This window comes from Xiphophorus hellerii, chromosome 1 (genome assembly GCF_003331165.1).
Source record: "Xiphophorus hellerii strain 12219 chromosome 1, Xiphophorus_hellerii-4.1, whole genome shotgun sequence".
In the NCBI taxonomy this organism is placed as follows: domain Eukaryota; kingdom Metazoa; phylum Chordata; class Actinopteri; order Cyprinodontiformes; family Poeciliidae; genus Xiphophorus; species Xiphophorus hellerii.
The window spans coordinates 26,806,440-26,825,440 of record NC_045672.1 but is presented as its reverse complement, the minus strand read 5'-3'; the positions used below and the strand labels follow the sequence as shown (position 1 = coordinate 26,825,440).

Below are 19,001 nucleotides of genomic sequence, written 5' to 3'. Positions count from 1 at the left end.
CACTGGGGATTTAAACTTATAATAATAATGCACCACTTTCTGTTTGTCGATTACTAAAAATCCAACACATTAAAGTTTTTGGTTGTAACGTGACAAAATGTAGAAAAGACCCAGCAGTGTGAATACTTCTGCAAAGCCCTGCAGGTGTTTCTAAATGATGGGGAGACATTTTTTAGTGGATGATATTTTTTAAGGATTTAATGCACTGAACTGCAGCCTGCCAGGATTGTGCAGAAATAAAACACGATGGGAGTTGTGTCTGCTCTCTGCAGCTAACAGTGATGGGTGCTGCTGTTGTATTAAAGGCTGCATTGCTATAGGAAAATGCTTGTGATGCAAGAACAATGTAGAGTAGAAAGGAAGCTATTATCTCCGTATTGTGAATTGTACAATAGCTCCAGATATCTGTGCTTATTCAAAGCTTATTGTGATCTCTCCTCGTATCCTTCGTCACATTGCCCTGCGACGTCTTCAGAGTGTTTAATCTGCGTGTAGTCCCCCTCTCCTATGTTTTGGCAGCACCCTGGATGCGAGTAGTAAAGCGGGGGGCTGACAGACACGGCGAAGTGGAGGATTTATGATTTGTTCCTGGCATTCACATTAGAATTCTCTTTGCCTCTCCAAGACAGATGCTCCCTTTCTCCCTTTCTGTTTATCACACATGCAGCCACAATAACGCAGCGACTGCCAAAGGCCTCCTGCTGGTAAATTGGAATCAGAATCTCAAGGTTTCTAAACAAATGATAAACAGCTGATTGAACACAATGCTGATGGCACTTCTGTGTGCCCTTTAATTTCCTGTCTCACTTTTCCTCTCTTTTTTTTCTTCAAGTTTGACCAGATGATGCCGTTTTTCATCTTGCAAGAAAGCTTCCTTCCTCCCTATAGTAACTCCTGCCCTCCATCCTACGACTTTTACCCCACAATCAAACTTCAGTCTCATTTAGAGGCTGCCTCCGAATGGATTTCTTCTTTCTTTTATACCTCTGTGCCTTAGCCGCCAAGGCCATGCATTTTCTAACAATGTTGTAGAAAATCCAATTTCACTGCTAAGTGCGCTGCATAGAGGATGTGACATTTAATTTCTGTTGGGGCTGGTTTTCCAAAGTGCCGCATGTCCCAGAGGCCAGCGAGCAACGCCGCCGCCTCAACCCCTTTGACTGAAAAACGGAGGAAAATAGTGGAAATCAATGCATCACCTCCAGTTGATTTGACGATCTTTAGATCAGCAGAGAAAAAATAACAGATTCAAGTGCACAAATTCATTGATTCAGTTTCATAGTCATCCCTTTCAGCGTGTTAATTTAATCATTCGCAGCCACTGATGCTTATGTCAGAGCTGCCAGCCACGATGCAATTCAACGAGAGGAACATTGGCCATAATGATGCTCTTTAATCAGAATGCCCTTTTATTTTTTATTCTCTTGTCATGCCTTTAATTTTTTATCTTTCAGTCCCAAGGCTGCAAATTTCTTCTATTCACTTGCAATCAGAGTAATGATGAAATGTGAATGTAACTTCTTTGAGCGTGTTCATGGTGAGTTAGGTGTAAAGAAGCGATTGTCTCACTAACAGGCAAATCCGGGTTAAAACACCTGATTCAGTTCTTATAAGGAGTTCTCTAAATTATGTGTTCTGCACCGTTTTTTTCCTGATAAAGCAGCGATCAATGTGCCGGAACAAATCATCTTATTGGTAGATGGAGCTTATCAGATCTAATTTGATTTTTAAAATGCTGCCAACATTTCAAGCCAAGGTTAAGTCCTTCAAAATGAAAGCCTTCCTGTTATCTATTGTTCACCAACTTCACAAAACATCCCAGACAAGGTTACTAATAATTGATGTTTTCTGCTTCATACTTCAAAAATTCAGGTGTGAAGCAATTCAGAATAGAAAAGTATGAAATCAGAGTCTATCTCTGTTGATTCCAGCCTGAATGAACAAATTCAGAATAGCTAGTTTCACCCACTGACAGAAAATCGCTAACTTTGAGTCTTCTTTCCACAGTAACAACTTTCACACTAAAGAGTGTTGTGATTTGCGCAAATAAGCAATATCAGTCACTCAGTGCATCTCTACTTTTGAGGGCATTTGCAATGTGAACCATTCAATGTTGGGAAAACCTTTGCTAATTGGCTAATGTGTTAACAGCAGAGCTAATTTTTCACTTAAGCTCTGTAGCGTTTTTAAGTTTCAAAATGTTTAAGTGCACTTAGCTTCACCTAAATTAATTTTTCCACTTAAATTCTACAGCACTAATTTGTAGTTTAGTAAACTTTCAGTTGAATAAAGTTCAACATCTGTGTTGAAATTTTGATTATCGACTCTTCAGAATTCCTCATGCATTTTGCTGTTTATATTTGTGCTCTTATTTTGAAGTCTGTTTACGTAATAGTTTTATTTCCTTTCCTCACATTCTCCTTTTTTTAAAAAGAAACTTTGAGAAAGTGACAAGGATACAAAAAACAAACAAATAAGCCATAGCCTAAAGAAAACTATCTAACATGTTGAGTCATTGACACATGGAGGGTGTAAACAAGGTGGAAATTAGCATTTAGCATTAGCTTCCACGAATTACTATGTATGTGTAGCTCTTTAGCTTTAGCAGGTCTTATATATTTGATTAGCACTTTAGCATTAGCTTCCACTAATTACTATGTATGTGTAGCTCTTTAGCTTTAGCAGGTCTTATATATTTGATTAGCACTTTAGCATTAGCTTCCACTAATTACTATGTTGGTGCAGTGCTTCAGCATTAGTGGAACTTATGTTTAGTGGTTTAGGGTTAGCACAACTAACTTTTTAGTTAGCAGGTTAGAGCTAGCTTGCTTTAGAATAAATTTAGAAGATTGTAAGAATGCCAAACCCTTCATGTTGGTGTGCAGGAGCATGTGATCTAAAATGTGAGTGTTTTCACCTATGTGCGACACACCTCTGTGCATGATATCCTCTACCTCTTTCAGGTGTTTTCTCAGTCCTTCACAGCCTCCTATGCTATCTACGGTGTGGCTAATGGGTAGGTGGAACTGTGATTGCCAAAATGCATGGGATGCACGGGGCATGAGCATTAACAAAGCAAGCAGATCTGTAGTTTGATTTGAAAAAAAAAATGTCCCCCTCAAAGTGCGTCTCATCGAGTCATGCATTTGTCTGTTAGTGTGCTTTCCAGGTTCCATCAACAAACATATCGTACGGTTTGCGCAGTATTGTACCTTTGATGTCGCTGCCTGAGATTTTTTTTAAGCAGTATGAGTGGAAGAACTTTTATGATGTGGGTTTGGGTGATGCTGCAAACTTCAGAGCGACGTTAAGGATTTTAAGAAAAGTCAGTGCCTGAGTTTGCCTTGGAAGATGTTTGCCAGCCTGAGAAGAATGTAAATATGAAAGAAGAGAATTGCTCCCAGTCCTGCATGAGCCAACCCCACTCTCAGTTTCATTTTCCCTCTCTGCATCTCGCTCTTTTGTCCTGTCAGTACTGCTACTTTCTCGAGGGCAGGGCATGGACGGAGTTTAGAGGGCTTCAAGCAGGACAGCTGTCCCGAAAGACAGTGGGTTATGTCAGCTTTTCTTTATGTGTGTTCCAGGGATCTGCTGGAGCTCAGCCCTCCCGACAGGGAGACGACAGAGTTGCAGTATGCTTCTTGGGGACCCCAGGGTAATCAGCTGGTAAGCAAGACGCTTACTTATTCACCAAATAAATGTGCTGCTGTCTCCACTAACTAAAACCAGCAATGTGATTAGGAGCTTGCCCCACCTAACTATCATATCGTCCTCTATTTGACATATTTTCATCATAACATCAGTGATATTTAGAGAGAGGAACTGGAGCTGCAGTCATTCATGTACCTCTGTTGTAAATTGCTTTTTGCAGCGATGTCAGTGTTCATCTGGACTGCATTAGCTGCCAAGTAAAGATGTATTGGCTCTGAGCTCTGTTTGTGCTGGCCAATGACTCATTCATACTTGGTAGGCATTCACCAGTCAAATCAGGCAGCCAGCTGCGAAGTCTGCAACCTTGCAGTCTTTGACAATAAATTGGCTATGTTCACACAGCAGGCAAATGCGACCCAATTCTGCTTTTTTCCCACATATGTGACCCATATTTTACTTTTTCACCGCAGTCTGAACGGGCCAATTCCCTCAAAAAATCCAATCTGTGCCACTCCCACATGTGGAACTAAATCGTATCCGATTGTTTTCAACGCATCAGCAGTCTGAACGGTCATATCAGATTTTATTCAATTTTTACGTTATTGATGTGAGACGTGCATTATAATTCTACACCAGAACAAGCCATATAAATATATGAATCAGACATGATCAATGGATGAAAACTTATGAAGCTTCTGATTATACACTTGTGAATCTGTCAAAAGCTGTGTTTCCATTAAAAATGTGCGCAAATCTTTCTCTATAGTCTGATCATGTTGAAAAAACACAATTTTGTAATTGCGTTGTTTCCATTAAATAAGAATTTAAATTAAAATCACATGAAAATAAGCTTGTTCGCGCAATATAACATTAAAACTCATGGCAGCTTTGATGTAAATAGGAACATGAGATATATTCATAATACAGCCTTGATGATAGCCTCATCATTTATTCAGGCATTGGAACTACAAGCTACGTGTGCAGCATTTTGGTGAAGTTGTAGCCTGCGATTTTACAGAAGAGATTCAATACTTTCTAATGAAACATAACTTTATATGAACTGTGAGATGCTGTGAGAAATCTGTTGGAGCCGGATGCGCAATGTCTTAAAAAAACAAAAAACGAACCATCATCCTCCTAACACTTCGTCTTCTTCGTCCTTTTCTCCGGTAGTAGTAACATCCGGGTGTTGATCATGTGACTCCTGTGATACTGAAAAAGGCTCATCCCAAGAAAAAACGTTTTTATTAAAAAAAAACGTGAGTTTTTTTCGAAATTGGCGTCATTCCATTTGGCAAATTTATTTCCATATTTTCAATTTGCGCAATTTTACGGTCAACGGAGGCAGCTAGTGAAGCGCAATCCCACCACTCTTGGCTTTGACTACACACCTAAACATACTCCCCTACAGAAATTGCAGTCAATTCTCTCAAAACGCCATTACTATTAGCTGTTATTTTTTTTTATTAGCTCCATTTGTTTTTGCTGTGATCTAACGACGATACTCCCATTGCTGAATAAACTCTAAAGTCGATCCATAAACGGCTCCGTCCATTATTACTTCCGTAAACAGTGCTCTGCTGTGTGACGTCAACGTCCTTCTTCTGCGCATGCGGATCGCTTTGGAGCCGTAAACCTTTCACGGTCAGATTTAATTAGCAGTATGGACAATCAGGCAGAAAAAATATCGGATTTCACTGAATTTTTTTTTATTTTTTTTTAATGAATGTAGCTTTTGTTTGTGCCCAATTTGCCAGGCCTTTGTGTTTGACGGAGACATCTACTACAAGCCCAGCGTGACGAGCGACTCGCTGCGTCTCACGTCCACCGACGAGGACCAGAAGGTGCTGAACGGACTCTCCGACTGGACCTACGAAGGTACGACGTCTCCAAATGTCAGCAACAACTGCTCTTTTAGCCACCGTGAGGCTATTTGTGGAGTGTTAACGTACTGTAATATTTTGTTCGGATTTGCAAAAACGTCTTACAGAAAAAAATTGGACAGAACATTGATTTATTAAATTTGCTAATATTGCTCATCTTTAACAATTCAAAGTTTTCTTCAGATGAAATATTGTAAATCTAATTATAATCATATCCTTAATAATATGTTCACAAGATGAAATGGAGAGAAAAAAATCCCCTCGTTTAATAGTTAAAAAACGTATGCTGCCTTTGTTGGAAAAACTTCACTGTAATAATCAGAAACTTGTAAAAACATCAACTCTTCTTCAGAAATTTTACTTTATCTCCTAATCCATGTCTTGTATTTTTTACTTTTATTAGCTTTTTGCTGTAGCAAACCCTTCATTATAAGTATTTAAGTGTATTTTAAATACATATAATTTATGACTTTAAATTATATGTATTTAATATATGTATAATTTATATAAAATAAAAAATATATTTATATATAATTTCTATTATAATATTAAATTTTGTTATAAAATTTATAGAAAACGTATTCATTTTCTTTTTGTTAAAAAGTGCACTCTTTTACTTTACCTATTTATGTATATATGTATTTACATATAGATATTTACTTTATTTATTCTACTTTGTAGATTGCAAGACCTTAACGCCAAGTCTGTGGTTATTCTTTATTTTTATTATCGCATTGTGATATTTGTCATTGTGTTAAATATCCTCTATGTATGTTAATGTTACTTATTTGAAATATAGTCAAAAATAAAAAACTTATAAAGGTATGACCATTTAAAGAATCAGGCTGATCACGATTACAAGTAAAACCACTTTACTTAACTCTTTGCAAAACTTGTGTTCCTCCAAATACAGAGGAGGTGCTTCTGACATATGCTGCCCACTGGTGGTCTATGGACGGTGCCCGGCTTGCATATCTCCGCATCAACAACTCCGTGACACCTGTGATGGAAATACCTCACTTCCTGGGAGGCCTCTACCCTTCCAATATGATTTTTCCGTACCCAAAGGTAAATATACTGTGTTGAAATGAGTCACGCCAGCAGCTCCTTGGGGATACGTGGAGGCTGTAACATTGCTTTTAGCACAATGCTAACGTCAGCATTAGCATAACGCTGCTCTTTAGCCAGCTGAAGTAAAGTACTCCTTCCTCCTGAGTTTTTTCAGATTTTGTCATGTCAAAAGCCACAAATTTCAGCATCTTGTATTATGATTTTATGAAGAAACCTACTAAGGTTTGCAAAAATGTGAACCGAAATGAAAATTATCTATTGATTTAAAAAATATTTACAAATAAAAAGCTAAAAGAAAATCTTTTTTATAATACTGAATACGTGAAAATAATCCTATTAAGTGTTCAATCTATGATTTTTCTGCAGAATAAAAAAAAATAAAAAATTTTTTTACTACTTTATTTGCTTGATTTAAACATGTTTCAAATTATTTTCTTGGCCCACAAGTATTTTTTTTATTTTTGGCTCACGTAGGGCTGGACAATAAATCAATGACGACATTTATTGCAGTAGACACGTGATCAATATCCATAGATCTGACACAATATTCAATATAGAAAATATTCACTGAACTCTGATCCAGAACTTTCTAAGCTAGATTGGTGGAATCAACTAACTATCTCACTCTCTGGTTACCTAGCAACTCACTCACTCCTTGGTTACCTAGCAACAACCTGTTGAGTAACTGCAAGCAGTAGTTTAAGGTTTTGCTACTGAGCCTCTTATCTGCTTAAAAATAAAAAAAACTGTGGGATGGATTGAAAACTGTGGATAAAACAGAGGGTCGGGCCCACTTGTTTGGCAGTATTTCACTTATTTAAAACAAAAAAACAAATCAATAATTATCAATAAACAGTTATAGACTCATATGTTATCCATTTGGGGGTTTTTTATTTGTATTTTTCTACATGTGCTTGCAGGCTGGTTCCAGTATCCCATCAGTCAGTCTGTTTGTAGTGAACCTTTACGGTCCAGCTCACACTCTGGAGATGCTGCCTCCCGACTCCCTGAGGTCCAGGTACATCTCTGAGAATTTAAAATAAAGCTCTACGAATTCAGACAGCACCTGTCAGGGATGATTACGCTGTCCAGAAACTGCTCCCAGTCACTGCTTCTTCTCTTTATCATTTTTTTTTCTTCCTCCACGTATCATTTTCTGCATCACCTCTTCAGGGAAAACTACATCTCCATGGTGAGCTGGATCAGCAGCACCCGGCTCGCGGTTCGCTGGCTGAACCGTGCCCAGAACCAATCAGTGCTCTGCGTGTGCGAGGCCACCACGGGGGCATGCTCAGAGGTGAGCAGCCGTCGCTTTCTCTGTATTAGTAGTCTGAAGGGTTTTCTGCTGCAATATAGCGATTTAATAGAATTTTGCTTCATTTACACAGTTTGGGGAGTTGAGATTGATTTCCTGAACCCCTCAGATTTGTTCTGCCTGGATTAATATTTGAAGTTGCTTGCTGCATGAGAAGAATTTTCAGTGATTTGCTGAACTTCACCGCTTTCGTATTGAAGAAATTCATGCAGTTTTATCATCTAAGGCTGGGTATAATCATCTATAACAGTGATGTATATTTAAACGGAATTTTATTGAACTTTCTTTTAAAGTTACTTTAGAGATATCATCCACTGGTGTTTTTTGTTGGGTTTTTTTCACCAACAAAAGTTACTCTAACAATAAAAACACGGCTGGGTAATAAAAAATGGATTTTTACTGCAGGAGTTTATAAAATACAAAGCTTATGAGGAGTGTACAAAAGAAAGAACAATGAATAATGCTGTGTGTGGTTTTGGGTCGATGACATCACAAGAGGTACCTCAATCAACACAGCCTGCAGTTTTGTGGGTTTTATCGAGATTTCTTGTGGTAAACCACAAAAGTTTCTCAAATGACCATCATGACAGATTAATACAAGACAAATAATCTTCCTTATCCCAGTGCTACCTACAGAAATACAGCCACTCAGTCAGGAACAACCAATCAGAGCCAGGAGGAGGGTTTTTGTGCTGTCAGTTACTGAGCTGGTTCACCACAACATAGCATGCCACAAATGCTAAAGCTAGTTAGCATAGCCACAGTTTTTCTGGAATGGTCATTTGTTTCTTCGCCATTAGCACTTTCAGCAGGGTGTACACGAGTATGATTGACAGCGCTAAGACCTTCCTACTGGCTCTGTTTAGTTGTTTTTGACCAAGTTAAGATTCTGCAGCAAGACTTGAAAATTGATTCCACATCCAATCTCTGCTGTGGTCCTATTGTGAAATGGAGTGATATTATTGCACTCATCTTGAAATACTTTGGTGTTTTTAGATGTTATAAGAGTAAATTACCTTTAAAGAAGGATTTTTGGGGCATGCCGTGGTGGCGTAGGGCATAGCGCGACCCGTATTTGGAGGCCTTGAGTCCTCGACGCGGCTGTCGCGGGTTCGACTCCCGGACCCGACGACATTTGCCGCATGTCTTCCCCCCTCTCCTTCCCTGTTTCCTGTCAGCCCACTATCACATAAGGGACACTAGAGCCCACAAAAGACCCCCTGGGGGGTAAAAAAAAAAAAAGAAGGATTTTTGTTAAAAACATGCCTTATGTGATGTCATCGGAGGCATTTGCATGAAGAATGCTGTTTTTATTGATTGACCAAAATGTAGCAAAACACCGTAGAACTGACTATGGCATGTTGTTCTATGCATTACAAACTGTATTTAAACTGAGTTTGATTTATTGACAAGATTATTCTAACTAGCAACTTAAATTTTGGGGGGGCGAAATGGTTAGAAATAAGTGACAAAAATGTTTCTATTTCATCTGAAATCCATAGAAACATAAAATGGCCATGGACATGATGCAGAACCAGCGACAGGTGTGTACTTCTAGTGATTCAGAAAATCTCCCTTCTTTGTTTTTTTACTAATTAATTACTTCTGGGTTTCCTTTAACCTTTCACCTTCTATCAACAGGACTTGCCTTTGTTTACGTCAGACGGCTCAGTGTTTTATACGATACTTCCAGCAAAGCAAGGCGCTCGTGGAGAGTTTCACCACATTGCTGGTCTGACAGTTCAGGTCAGTCATTTTCCATCCTTCATTATTATACTTTCACAAAAGTAGAGATTTTTAAAATTCACACCAGTAAAGCCTTATTTTATGCTCTAGAATGCAATGTATTCAGTCCTGAAGTGTTTACTTTGTTTTTAGTTTTTATGTTTGTAGATGTAATGAAAAAGTGTGTAAGCATATAAAATGGAATGTGTATGATTTTTTCCCTTATTTAATTTACTAAACAATTTTAATCTGATTCCTAAAACGTAAAGAAAATACAATTTTCCTTGTTTTTGTACTTTATAGAATTTCTCCAAGGTTTCTAAAAGCCTTATATGTGCTAATCTTAGTTTGGGGGCTTTAAAAAGTCTTAAATATCCATCCAATTTATTTATTTGATGAAATTGCTTTGGGTGTTCATTTTTCCATAATTTTTAACTAAAAAAATATAATGCAGGAAAGCTTTAAGCTGTATGGAAATACATTCTTCCCCACACATTTAAACTTGGCTGCTTTCCTGATTAGGTATTCTGCTTCTGAAACTGGCTTATTGTGCATTCTGGAAAATAAAATTAAATGCTTTTGTTACGTTATGCTCTCATTAATCATAAGAGAGTGCAAATATAAGCAGGCGTGGTTTGAAAACCTGTAACCAAAACAGCTTCATGTTTACTGCAAGAAAGCACTGGAGATTAGGTGTAAAAAGTCAGATACTAGAGCTAAAAATTACGATTAGACAAAAATAATTTAATTGCTTTAAGTTATCCAGTTAAATATGTTGTTACATTCATAATTTATTAAGTTATTTGTTATTTATTTAGCTCTTATACCTGTAAAGTTTTTAAATTTTGCATACTGAGACCTATTATGCTTCCTTGAACAGATTGGAATAGGTCTATGGTCCATATAAAAACATGTTCATCACATTTTTGCACAAAATCATCCTTAGACAATCAGATTTTATTCTGCTCAGTTTTGGACTCCTTCCAGAATGAGCTTTTTCATGGCCTCTTATCACTTTAAATCAAAGTAAGCTGCTGCTGGCCACGCCCCCAACTCAACATTTACATTAGCATGCATGAAAATGCCTGCTAACACATGCGCAATTATAAAACCGAACATCTTCAAAAAGCATTAGTAGAGCCTCCTGCACAAGCGACAAGAATGCAGCAAGTGGATAAATCAACAACAAACCGTTTGTCTTTACCAGCAGCCATTGTACAGCACATACAGTGGCTGACCAAACATGCTGGTTGCTAGTAACCAGCAGGGCTTTGGCTGGAGTTGCTGATGATTTGTGATGTTATATTTTGAAGGATTTTGAAGCAGCTTATTTTCCTGATACCAAAAACATTCATTTATGTCCAAAAAATTGCTGGATCAATTTTAAGTGCTTGGGCTGGGTTTTTTTAGAAGCAATAGAGACCTAAAGGGAAGTAAAAAATGTTCAAGATATGAATTTCAGTTCCGCTTTAATGTTCTTTTTATATGCAGCTCTGGAAAAATTTAAGAGCCCATTGCTCTGAACCCCATTATTCCACCAAGTATTGATTTCTGAACTCTTCCTGAGCTAAAACATTAGTATTGTTGTTTCTAAATGAATATGAACTTGTTTTATTTGGACTATTTGAGGTCTGAAAGCCCTGAATCTTTTTATTTTGACCATTTCTCATTTTCTGCAAATAAATACTTACATTTTTGCTTGGAATTTTGGAGACATGTTGTCAGAAGTTCATAGAATAAAAGAACAATGTTCATTTTACTCAAGCATAAACCTATAAAAGGTAAAATCAGAGAAACTGCATATTTTAAGTGGTCTCTTAATTTTTTCCCAGAGCTGTATATATATACTTATAAGTTCTTTTTTGCCAACAAGTTTCTCCCATTTCTGCAGAGGCCCACATTCATTGTGATTTCTGCCTTCATAATAAAAATATCCAACAGGATCCTCTCTACAGCCACCAGTCGTTTGATTGAATCTCACATTTTCGACCCATGCCGTTCCTCCTGCCATGCTCTGACAGAACCTTGCTTTACAGCTGTTCCTATTTTTATTCTGTGTATGTGAATACTCCTGCTTTGCTCTTCATCTCTGTGTGTCTGTGTAATGCAGCCTGCCATCCCCTCCGTCCCCCCTCGCTTCTTGACATCGGGGAGCTGGGATGTCACCTTGCTCTGCGCCTTAGACGAGAAGGCTGGAAAGATGTATGTGGGAGCCACACTGAGTGGGAAACCTTTCTGTGAACACAAAAGTTGCAGTCTCTGAAATGATTATATCTTGCTTTAAATAGAGATTTTAATCTAAATCCTTCAACTAGTAGAGTAGAAACTGACTTAGTTGGACTTCTAAATTGATATAAGTAGTTAGAAATGACTAAATAATCTGAACTAGGGATGCAAGTTATCGATTTATAAGGTAATCTAACGTTGATTGATCTTATGGGTCAACTAACAATTAATCATTAAGCGGCCATATTGTTAAAAACCAAAGTGTTTTGCTTGTATCAAGAGGGCCAACTCTCTTTTCATAACGTGAAGGGCTATATTTCATACAAATTTAGAAAAAGAATTAGATAATTTTAGAACATATTTTGTGTTAAATACTGACTGAATAAACATAAAATTGTGGTTTTGACATTATTAAACTTATAGAGCCTTAAAATTACACATCAATGAGGACTTTTTTGTTTTTTTCCTCCTCGTGTTTTCATTATATTGTTAATAGATTTTTTTCTGCGTTATGCCCTCTGCTTTTCTGTCATCAAATCATCGCCTTCATAGCAAATTAGTAATTGTTGGTTTAAAAGTTGAAGCTGTTCCCCCATGCAGCTTGGCTGAATGAATGCTATTAAGTTGATAACTTAATGAGCTTGTCCAGAGTTTAGATTTCAGAACAGAACCGCATAAAGTGCATTTTTCATCTCACACCTACGACGGTGTATTAGGATCTTTGTAGGTAGAAAAGAAAGAAAAAACAAAATTAAATTAAAAAAAAAACACAGAATTTTTTAGATCAATTTCAGAAACAAGAATATTTTGGAGTTTGAAAATTCACACATTTTCAACTTTTGGAAAATGTCCACCTTTTTTCCAACAGATTGGCTAGAAGAAAACAAAAGATAGTAAATTTCAACCAAAATAATTTTTTAGATCAATCTAAGAAATTTTCTAGTAACAAAATGTAAATTTCTGAGTTTTGAAAGTCAAAAATTTCAAAAAGTTGAAAGCTTTTGACTTTTCAAACTCAAAAGTGTTTTTTGTTTTGTACTGGAAAATCTCTAAGATTAATTTCAGAATTTTCTTGACTTTTTTTTTTACATTTCTGACATTTTTGGCAGCAATTTACTCCTCCTTTTTTGTTTTCTATCTACAATAGCCAAATTATTTCACTGTTGTAAACAACAGACTATGTTTGGACTGTTTTACTTTCCCAATCTGGTATAGCGCCGCCATCTTGAATACTATATCTCGCTCGACTGTCGGACGACCAGTGGCGCCCTCTGCTGGATGGCGGCCAAACTACAACACCAAAAACGGTCTAAAGCTAAGCAGACGTTATTAGTTAATCAAATTAAACTAATTTCAATCAAGAGATCATTTTAAATTGACTAACTTATTGCCTCTCTAATCTGAGCATGTAGTATTGATCTGAACTGACAAACTAAAGGAACTCTCTTTGATTTAGACTGAAGTACTAAAACCACTGACAGGAAAGAAGACAAAGGATTACTTGGGGATTACACGAGGCGAGCAGATTATTGCTTAAACCTGCCTTTATCCTGCTGGGGGCATAAATCCCAGACGGACCGGGCTTGGAAAAGCCCGCTGTTAAAGTAGCCGTCTCTCGTCAGCAGCTCGGCTCTCATGCTGTCGCTGCTTGTTGCCTCTAAACAACTCATTACTCTTCTTACACTCACGCAGACGATGGAAGTCGAGTCCACTCTGTTGCTTCTTGCAGAAAACGCTGTGGTGTAGAGCTGGCTTTATTAGACCGCTGAAGTATGCAAATGAGGGCCGATAGATTGTGATCATGAATAATTTATATGCAGATCGAAGGAGGAAGTTGGAACACCTGAAAGTTTGACATTAAAACCTTGGCGAAAAGTTTTAGCCGTGACGCAAGTAAAAAGTTTTGCAGCTTTTTTTAAACGTTTAGTCTTGCAAAAGTACTCATGCCCTTTCCACAGATACAACCTGCAATATATTTTATTGGGATTAACAGTTGATTGATAGAGGATAAAGCAGTGTCTGCGTTTGTAGTGATGAAAATTAAAACTAAATCTGTTGGGATTAACAAAATAAAAACAAAATGTTTTTATTCATGGTTTAGCTTGGCTGTTTAAACAGACTTTAAATTATATGTTGTATGGACCGATGTTTAATTTGTCCGTTTTAATTCAATCAGATTCATTTCTGTTTTATCTGTTTTTATTTATTTCAACCAGACTGACCGATCTGGTTGAAATAAATAAAAAGTCTATAAAGTAATCACAAATTACTTTAGACTAGACTAGAGCCATGCTTTTCTATTAACTTTAACTTTATGAAAAGTTGTTTTTAAAAGGCTATGCTTAATTGGACAGATTTCAACCTAAGATTGAATCATAAAACAAAATGTTGATAAATGCATCTTAGAGAAATGAAGTTTTAGCATTTGCTCCATTCTAAAAGAGTTTTATAATTATGTGAAAATATGTGATTTTTGCTTGACTTTTAAATCTGGATCTCATTTTCAGCTACTTTCTGAGCACAGAAGAATCGAGAGAGAGCAGACACCTTTACAGGTAAAGCCCTTCTGAAGAGTCACAATTTCTTTAATTATAAATCAAACAGAGAGAGAGACAAGTTGTATTTTCATTATGCATAATTCAGTTTTGCATCATTTGAACATGACGGACATCCAGGTTGATATGTTTCGAAAACTAAATTTCTTCTTCCTTTCTATAAAAATGATACAGTGTTAATCAAATATGTCATGAAGTCAACATATTTGACATAAGTAATCAGAAGAATAACAGCAATCATGCAATGTTTTGTTTTCAATTTGTCAGTTTCTACAATAAGTATGTATTCTGTGTAAACTCCCAACATTTTCATGAATTTCTTTGAGAATTAGTTCCTATAGTGCTGCAAAAAAGTATTTACCCCCATTTCAAGTTTTCCTCTGGTTTAGTTTGAACTTTTTTGTCATATTTAAATGTTTTATATCATCAGAGAAAGATACCAAATAAAAAGAAAGTCGTATTCAAATTATAATTTCATATTATTGTCAATAAATCTGTCCGAAACACCCTGATAACTTGAAGCATAAATTTGTTATGCAGGATAGAAATAATTTGAAAGCATACAAGTGAGTCCAACTTTGAACAGCTGAAAACTACAACAAAAAAATTATGTTTTAGTGTGGCCTAGTCAAAGTTCAGACTCCAATCTGATTGAGACATTGCGGCTTGCCCTTAAACAAGGATGGTTGGATGGTTTATAACGCTCAAAACCCATCCAACGTTGCTGAATTTAAATTATTCTGCAAAGTAGAATGGACCAAATCTTCCCTACAGAGAAGATTTAGTGGGTGATTACTTTTTAACACTCGGTTTGGATAAATTTATTAAAAAATAAAAAATAAATAGAGAAAAATCTGTAAGGAGGCAAATACTTTTTCACATCACATCAGATTTGAACTTTAAAACCAAACTCACATTATGAATCATCATGTTAGTTGGTTAAACTAACATGATTTTGTCATTCGTTTCATATTATCTCATTTTGACACAATATGTGACAAGACAGTTTTATTTTGTATTATAAAAACAATCCAACCATTTCTTGGAGCAAATAAAAACTCTGTAACTTTCCCTCTACATGCTGCCTTTAACCTGTTTTATTTTATTTTACTTTAAGTGTGGATTTGAATGGAGCATTTCAGCGTCATTGCATCTCCTGTGGCCTCATTGACGGATGTGGATTCTTCAGAGCCGTTTTCAGCCCAAATCGAACCCACTTCGTCCTCTACTGCCTGGGTAAATCACACACAAACAGTACATTGGGGTTTTGTGACACATTAACACAAAAAAGAGGATAATTTTGAAATAAAAAGCAAATGTTTTTATGATTAAAAATCTGAAAAAAGATCAAATATAAATTTTACCCTCAGTCCAGCTAAATAAAAATTGTTTAGAGCTGCAAATATTGAATGAATTTTTGATAAATAGTTGAGAAAATTTGTTTTTGTGCTTAAAGATCACTTTATTAATGTTTTTAGTGAATGAATTTTCTTCTATGGGACATTGATATTTGTGGAAAAGGATATAAAAATATTTATTTTCTTTCCTGTAAAGTTTTTTTGCATGTACTAAATGTCTGTACGCTGTGAGCTCTTGAAATCAAAGTCAAAAATTAATGTTTGAGCACAATTCTGCCCTATAGAGCTGATACTGAAAAAAACACTTCCCAAACCTACTGACAAAAAACGTTACAAAAAAAATATTACTAATTCTTTTAGAGACATGTTTTTGTGGAAATTGACTGCAATTATTCCACCAAAAATATCTATATTTAAAAACTTTTTTTCTTTCATTAATGTAATGTGCCACATAATGTATTTTATACTTTGATTTTAAAGGAATTTCTATAAAAAAAGTAAATTAATAAAAACATTAGTTGGTTCTTAATTATTTTACTAAAGCCAATGTGGAATGGTCCAGTCAAAGTCCAAATCTAAATCCTATTGAGAGCCTGTTTAACATGTATTCTGACAGCTTTTTGAACAACATTCAAAAAATTGTTTCATGATTCAAAAAGTAGGTGGAGACATACCACAAACGAAATACAGCACTAAAAAAAGCACACCACACTCTTAAGATTTGGATCAGATTTTGAATTTATCTCTGTCCTCTTCATAATTATCTACGACTTTGAGTTATTATAAAAACAAATGCCGGTAAAATAAAGTTTGTGGCTCTAACATAACACAATTTCAACAAATCCAGGAAGCCACTGCCTGCTTTCAAAGCAGCCTAAAGAGAATATAAATATTTATTTATTGTAGCAGCAAAGTGATAAGCAATAAAAGCAAATAGACTCACAGAATGATAGAATATAGATATATATATATAAAAACAGAATAAAGAATAAAAATGCTGTACACTTAGGGTGAAATTTCAACATAAATATTGTCCTGAAATATTGAAAAAAATACTCCAGTCCAGAAGAATGTGAAACTGAGCTGGTTAATTCAAATAAATACTTAATTGTGATAAATGGGATAACTTCACACTCCTCAGTTTTACATCATTTTCTTTCATTTTGTTTCAGGCCCAGGAATCCCTAAAGTGACGGTTCACAGTCTGAAGGACCCCTCCAGTGAGTGTCAAATGCAGTTTCACATATCAGCCAGTAGAGGGCGCTGTTCGAAAACAGACCCGAATGCTGGATTTATTTGTGAATACCGCCACCTGCCTGTCACTCCCAACTGCAGCCATAACCATTGATATAACAATATAATGCATTAGTGTAATGTGTAGTGTCTGTGTTTGTGTTTTTAGTGAAACTAAGACAAGTTGGTATGTTTTGGTTGCGTGTCCTGTGTAGGTTATGTCATCTTGGAGGACAACAACCTGCTGTCTGCAGCTCTGGAGGACAAGAGGCTCCCTGAGAGTCTGTTCAGGACAGTCCAAGCAGACAACCATGGTGAAAAGTTCTGCCATTTTATAACTTTTATACTATTTATAATGAACTTTTTCTTTTTTTCTGCAAACCAACAGACAATTCAGAAAAACAATATTTTCCTACATGAGTTTAAATCTGCTTATTTAACAGCCATATTTTTGCCAAATGTGGAAGCATTTTGTAACCTCGACACGTTATGATCTTATTTAGCCAAATTATTCTTGTTGTGACTAAATTTTCCTCCTGCAGATCTGCACCTGAAGCTGACTCTGCCTCAGGGGTACGAGGCCAACCTGCTCCCGCTCCTCATTATTGTGTAAGTGTCGCCTGCTGAACATGCAGGAGAAAATTTGTCTTGCTTTTATGATTTATGACATATTTTTAGCGATACAAAGGTGTTTCTTGTAACGTTCAGCGACGGCACGCCCGGCAGCCAGACTGTGACGGAGGAGTTTTCCCTCGGCTGGCCTCAGGTCCTCTGCAGCACGCACGGCGTAGCTTTGGCCTGGGTGGACGGCCGCAGCGGCGTCGGCCGTGGGCAGAAGACCGTCGCCGTCGACCCCCGGAAACTCGGCTCGCTGAGAGTCAAAGACTATCTTGGAGTTGTAGAGTCAGTGAAATTCCTTTAAAACTACTAAAGGAATTTTAGTAGTTTTAAAGTGTTAAATTCCTTTAAAACTACTAAACTAACCAATTTCATTCTTCCACAGGTTGTTAATGCAGCTTCCTTACGTTGACAATCGGAGGATAGCCCTATTTGGAAAGGTTATAAAAGTTTTTGTTAGTTATGAAATGTCAGATTTTGTAAAGCTGCAGCACTTTTTAACTCTGTTTTGTTGTTTCTAATTTCAGGCACTTGGAGGTTATTTAGCGCTCAAAATGTTAGCTGCAACCGACAACCTCTTTCAATGCGCTGCAGCTGTAGCACCAATAACGGATTTCAGGCTTTACAGTGAGTTCAGACACAAACGAAGCCTGGCACAGTAACACACTTTTCTGAAAATTCTCCCAGAAATTTGTACAATAAATTATAATATTGCTGATTTCAGACCATTTTTGATTAACATATTGATAAAGGCATAAAAAATAAAAATAAAATATCAATAAATAAACTGGGAATAAAAACCAAACACAACAGAAACTAAAAACAGAATAGATTTTGAATCCTCTGCGAGCAAAATTATCCAATTTATTTTAATTTATGATGCAAATAATTAATTAATTGCGACAGGCTTGACACAAACACTAAGATTTTTTCCTCAACAATGAAATAAACGTATAACAAAAATCAAATCAAATGTTTTTTGTTTCTTAGGTGCAGCTTTTTCTGAAAGGTATCTTGGGTTTCCAGCAAAGGAGGAGCATGCTTATACGGTAAGGTTATAAAACTCGTTCTCCACTGGCTTGCAGAAGTATTTACACCCCTTTCAACATTTATTATGTTGTCATTTCAATCTATTTAATTAAGTGATATATTTTGTGCAATCAATCACCTTCAGAAGCCAACTCTGTACAGAACCAGCATTCTGTTTCAATTTTTATGCACCACAAATCTGATGTGTATTTACTTGATGATTTTGATGATGGCAGTAATGTTTACTGCTTGTTTCATAAATTATTTACTCTGTGATTTTTAGCACTTTTAACTGCCTCGTTGCTGAAATGTACTATAAAAATAAACTTAAGTTGAC

The 19,001-nt window shown here is 36.4% G+C and overlaps 1 protein-coding gene across 1 annotated transcript in view; it reads left to right on the top strand.

Annotated features, from left to right (window-relative positions):
* LOC116715689 (inactive dipeptidyl peptidase 10) overlaps window positions 1-19,001 on the top strand; it is a 46,644-nt gene that overhangs the window by 23,134 nt on the left and 4,509 nt on the right. The window contains exons 6-23 of the mRNA XM_032556341.1: window positions 2,964-3,016; window positions 3,585-3,666; window positions 5,409-5,529; window positions 6,448-6,602; window positions 7,526-7,623; window positions 7,779-7,902; window positions 9,423-9,464; window positions 9,562-9,666; window positions 11,756-11,847; window positions 14,379-14,426; window positions 15,544-15,662; window positions 16,957-17,004; window positions 17,233-17,331; window positions 17,560-17,626; window positions 17,726-17,920; window positions 18,021-18,075; window positions 18,163-18,262; window positions 18,626-18,684. Of these exons, the coding sequence (XP_032412232.1) occupies window positions 2,964-3,016; window positions 3,585-3,666; window positions 5,409-5,529; window positions 6,448-6,602; window positions 7,526-7,623; window positions 7,779-7,902; window positions 9,423-9,464; window positions 9,562-9,666; window positions 11,756-11,847; window positions 14,379-14,426; window positions 15,544-15,662; window positions 16,957-17,004; window positions 17,233-17,331; window positions 17,560-17,626; window positions 17,726-17,920; window positions 18,021-18,075; window positions 18,163-18,262; window positions 18,626-18,684 (1,662 nt within the window). The remainder of the gene's footprint in view (window positions 1-2,963; window positions 3,017-3,584; window positions 3,667-5,408; window positions 5,530-6,447; window positions 6,603-7,525; window positions 7,624-7,778; window positions 7,903-9,422; window positions 9,465-9,561; window positions 9,667-11,755; window positions 11,848-14,378; window positions 14,427-15,543; window positions 15,663-16,956; window positions 17,005-17,232; window positions 17,332-17,559; window positions 17,627-17,725; window positions 17,921-18,020; window positions 18,076-18,162; window positions 18,263-18,625; window positions 18,685-19,001) is intronic.